Genomic DNA, 3,850 nt, shown 5'->3' with positions numbered 1-3,850 from the left:
AAACAGACACGCACACACACATATATATATGTATATATGTATATATGTATATATATATGTGTGTGTGTGTATGCGTGTATGTGTGTAGATATATCATATCTATATATGTATATGTGTGTGTGTGTGTGTGTGTGTATGTATGTATATATACATATATGTATATCTTGTGTGTGTACGTGTGCGTGTGCGTATATATATATATATGTGTGTGTGTGTGTGTGTGTGTGGGTGTGTGTGTATGGGTGAATATATTTATATGTGTGTCTACAGGTGGGTGGTAGTATGGGAGAGAGTAATAACACGTACGTAAAATATACTTCAATTCTATCCCAACCTCTTGGAAATTAATGCTTTTCTTTTTCACGATGGTACGTACATGCAGAAAATTGGTGCGAGTAAAAGACGCACTATCAATCACAGTGCTTGGGAGGAAGAGATGGACCGCAGGGGCGCCACTACAGAAGTAGTCGATAGGACAAACGTGATTTCCATGGAACTGTCTGGGCTGGGTGATAGTGACTGTGAAGAAGGATTTGAAGTATGAGTATGTCCTAGTGGACTAGTCGGATCTTTACTCGGACCTGACAGTCCATATAATTATGAATGCCTAGCTTCTAAACATATAATATTATGGAGAATCGTGCCACCGAATCAACTGGACACTGTACATGGCACACACGGCCGCTTGCCTTTGTACTCAAGTGCAATCACGCTATACGCGCCGCATATAGTTTCCAAAAGACCGAATGGGGGCGATCGAAGTTTTCTTCGCGGTGACTCACATTTTCATATTCAGCGACATCTAACCCCAAGAACAGTTCTGGGTCCTAGTGTATTACCAGAGGTTGCTTTCTATTCCGCACGCTTACGACTTATCGCTATTTGCGTTTTTTTATTAATCATCTCTGTGCACTTTCAATTCTCAGAAAATACCAATAATCCGTATCAGTTATAATATTAGTTGTATCTGCTACGGCGCCCATCCATCTTCTACCCTTAAAATGTACTCAACATGAACAATTACTGCCTCAACAAAGCACCCTCTATATGACTAACTGCAATATGTGCTTCTACCACACTATGACCATCGTAGCGATATCTTGCCACCCATGCGCCTCATAGGTTGTATATAGTCTGAGTAATCAGCGAGCAAGAATATAATATGACTGACATTACCACTGCTTGTAGCATGAACAAACCATGTACATGTTCTCATTCGCTAGCTCCTATAAAATCTTTTCCACAACCCTGGCTTTACCATCAACTTGTATCTCAACAGCGTGAGTTCCACGCGTAGGTTTAGAATGAATAGAAAAAGAAGCGAAATTGGCTTTTTTTTTTTTGGTCCTGATAAGGAAGCGCAGAATGACACTGCTAATTAAATATATGTACATACCCTAATTTCGACCTTTTCAGTATTTTGCATGACGTCAATATGTTTTATAAAACTGCTTTTTGTGTCGTAACTGTATTCTCATTGTAATTACAAATGCATCTGCAACTTTTCGAACGCATGATGGTTGCTATTTATTGCACTATAGCTATGTATCAATTGTTAGTGTTTTTTTTTTCAAATACTATTTTTATTAAATTTAGGTGCCTTCTCAAAAGGAACTATAGTTTATCTTCAGACGCCATCGGCAGTGTTCGCAATTTAAAGTATAATGATTTGAAGAATTCTTTCTGAATGCTGAGGTCAAAGACAGTCATCACTAGCGTACCATGATCCATATTGTTATAATCAGTTACGTACCACTTCCCTGTTTGTAAATCATCCCCATGTTCCTGTAAGGTAGCTTTATGCTCGCATGCACACTTCGCAGTACCGTCCTCGTGACCTCCAACTAGCCCATTGAGGTAATTGCTAGCTTCTACGGACTGGTCAGCATGAGTGAAGCATAATCCAGGGTGACTTTGCAACACTGTCGGCACGACGCAGTCATTGCGGCGTAATCCATTGTTGATGGCCGATACCTTCTCCTCAGTACTTACGTCCAACCTCGGATACATGGTCTGCAATGACTTTGCGTCATAATTGTGCATCCCTAGGAATGCTCCTACGGGTGAAAGAAGGGTAGCTGTAGTGGGCATATGAATGCCATTCCAAGACGACTCTTTCGTGAGCGTTTTAGTAAAGCTGAAGTAGTAAGTACAGTCAAAAGCATCCACCATCTTATCATTCATTCGAGAGCATTTCCCGGGTGCCATGTCATACAAGCCATGATCGTAAGAATTCTCCATGGGGGTATTCCATACGGACGCAACAAGCATAGAAAGCCACTCACTCCAGGTATCGGCCTCAGTTCGCCCAGTTTTTCCAAAGTGTGCAAAGTATGGATTGTAAAAGTTGTTTCTGAGCAATGAAATATCCATCCAATCGTATAGTCGGAAAGCCCTTTCGAGTAATTTACCTGGAGCCAACGCCCGAAATGAATTCGATTCACTAGTGCTTAGGCCTGCAAGATCATGAACGATCGACGACCCGTTGAGGGGTGCTGCAATTGCAGTGAGACTAAATATCCAGTCAGCGGCTGTGTCGTATCCTGGGAAGCGTTGTTCGTGCAGATACTGCTGCAGTGCACGCGCTGTGTTTCCACCAAAGCTGTAACCAACGGTGTGTACCGGATTTTCAGAAGACCATTCTGCATAAGCAGGTGTTTCGAATGTGCGTCCGTAGCGAGCATGTCCACACTTTTGCGAGTGCTCTTCTCCATAATCGACTGTACCCCCTACCATTTGATAGAAAAGCTCGCATACTCGATCGTGCTGCGAGCTTATCGGGCCTATGTCGCTGACGATTACATTATGATGGTGTTTCATTCCGTTCCACCAGTAATAATCTTGTCCCTCGCCGAAGAACCCATGCACTAGCAGAATTGGAGCGTTTGCTGCCGTATGTGTATCATTATTGCGAGGTGAATATGAGAGAAGACTCTCAATTTGCTTCGGTGACTTTCTTATAAGGGGGCTGAGGGCCTGGACCAATTGTTTCACATCCGTTTCATATTCGGAAACCGTATTGTCGCTGGGGATGTCGAGCATTGATAGTGATGCGGGTAGCAGCGTGTTACTTAGAAGTGGTGCCATTATTGCGGAGGTTAGATAGGTTGATACTCGTGAGAGACGTGAAAGTTTAGTATGCTGTTTTCTATATTGATATTCTACTATTTGTAGTCGTTACTGAACCCAAAGCGTGCATGTTTGCTTAGCGAAATATGAACAGCTTAGTGTCTCATTTAGAAGACTATGTATGGCTTTAGATTCCTTTTTTTTTTTTAATACGAATTTTTTCTCGAAGATCCTACAGAGTCGAGTCTGAACTCTGGAGTCTGGAGTCAATAAATCAAAGTATTGTATGGGAGTCTGAGAGTCCCTGAGTAACTACATATAATCATATACATAGTTTGCAAGTGTAAAAGTACAGACTTTAGGGACTACAATCACCAGTCCATGTATATAGTAAATACACCAGACAGAAGTCCAGAATTAGAAGTGTATATATGACGGATGTAGACTGTAGACTATGTTGGAGAAGGGAACAGGAGAAAGTCTTAATCTGGACTCTGGAAACCGTACACACAGCCTACATGTAACTCATACCTGAGAGTGAAACCCGCTGGGCGCTGAGTCATGAGTGAGCTTCCGCCTCCTGGAGTTCCTCTTGTGTTAAAATGATAAATCACTGCTGAGACGCCCTGGAGATTAAAAGCACTGTTTGATACTTTACCCCCCTAGGAGAGCCAATGTATTGGTATGTAGCAGTGATAAACCTCGAGGTTCAAACCTGCCGCGGGAGCGGCCAGGCTCGGGACTGAGTCGGGACTGAAGGCTTCGCAATATGCAGTGAAGG

The 3,850-nt window shown here is 42.4% G+C and overlaps 2 protein-coding genes across 3 annotated transcripts in view; one reads left to right on the top strand and one right to left on the bottom strand.

The window, feature by feature from the left end:
- Window positions 1-1,154, top strand: part of SARC_04022 — a gene marked incomplete at its 5' end in the record, with an annotated part of 10,886 nt that extends 9,732 nt beyond the window's left edge. Inside the window, one exon of the mRNA XM_014302173.1 lies at window positions 383-1,154. Within this exon, the coding sequence (XP_014157648.1) occupies window positions 383-544 (162 nt within the window). The 3' untranslated portion in view covers window positions 545-1,154. The remainder of the gene's footprint in view (window positions 1-382) is intronic.
- Window positions 1,155-1,595: 441 nt separating this feature from the next.
- On the bottom strand, window positions 1,596-3,647 carry SARC_04021. 2 transcript variants are annotated; one of them, XM_014302170.1, is made up of 2 exons: window positions 3,601-3,647; window positions 1,596-3,025 (listed from the first exon to the last, which is right to left on the bottom strand). In XM_014302170.1, exons 1-2 carry the CDS (start codon window positions 3,630-3,632, stop codon window positions 1,615-1,617), a joined length of 1,443 nt encoding a protein of 480 aa, XP_014157645.1. In that variant the 5' UTR covers window positions 3,633-3,647; the 3' UTR covers window positions 1,596-1,614. The 2 variants fall into 2 exon arrangements, with proteins under 2 accessions (XP_014157645.1, XP_014157646.1); XM_014302171.1 differs by lacking the exon at window positions 3,601-3,647 and having other exon boundaries at window positions 1,596-3,197.
- Window positions 3,648-3,850: the final 203 nt, after the last annotated feature.

The sequence above is a fragment of the Sphaeroforma arctica genome (assembly GCF_001186125.1).
Source record: "Sphaeroforma arctica JP610 unplaced genomic scaffold supercont1.216, whole genome shotgun sequence".
Lineage (NCBI taxonomy): Eukaryota > Ichthyosporea > Ichthyophonida > Sphaeroforma > Sphaeroforma arctica.
The sequence above is the reverse complement of the archived record's forward strand: the minus strand, read 5'-3'. Positions and strand labels throughout refer to the sequence as shown.

Bases quoted from the DNA above. Each gene is read 5' to 3' on its own strand.
- SARC_04021 (XM_014302171.1), bottom strand. From the start codon at position 3,087: ATGGCACCACTTCTAAGTAACACGCTGCTACCCGCATCACTATCAATG.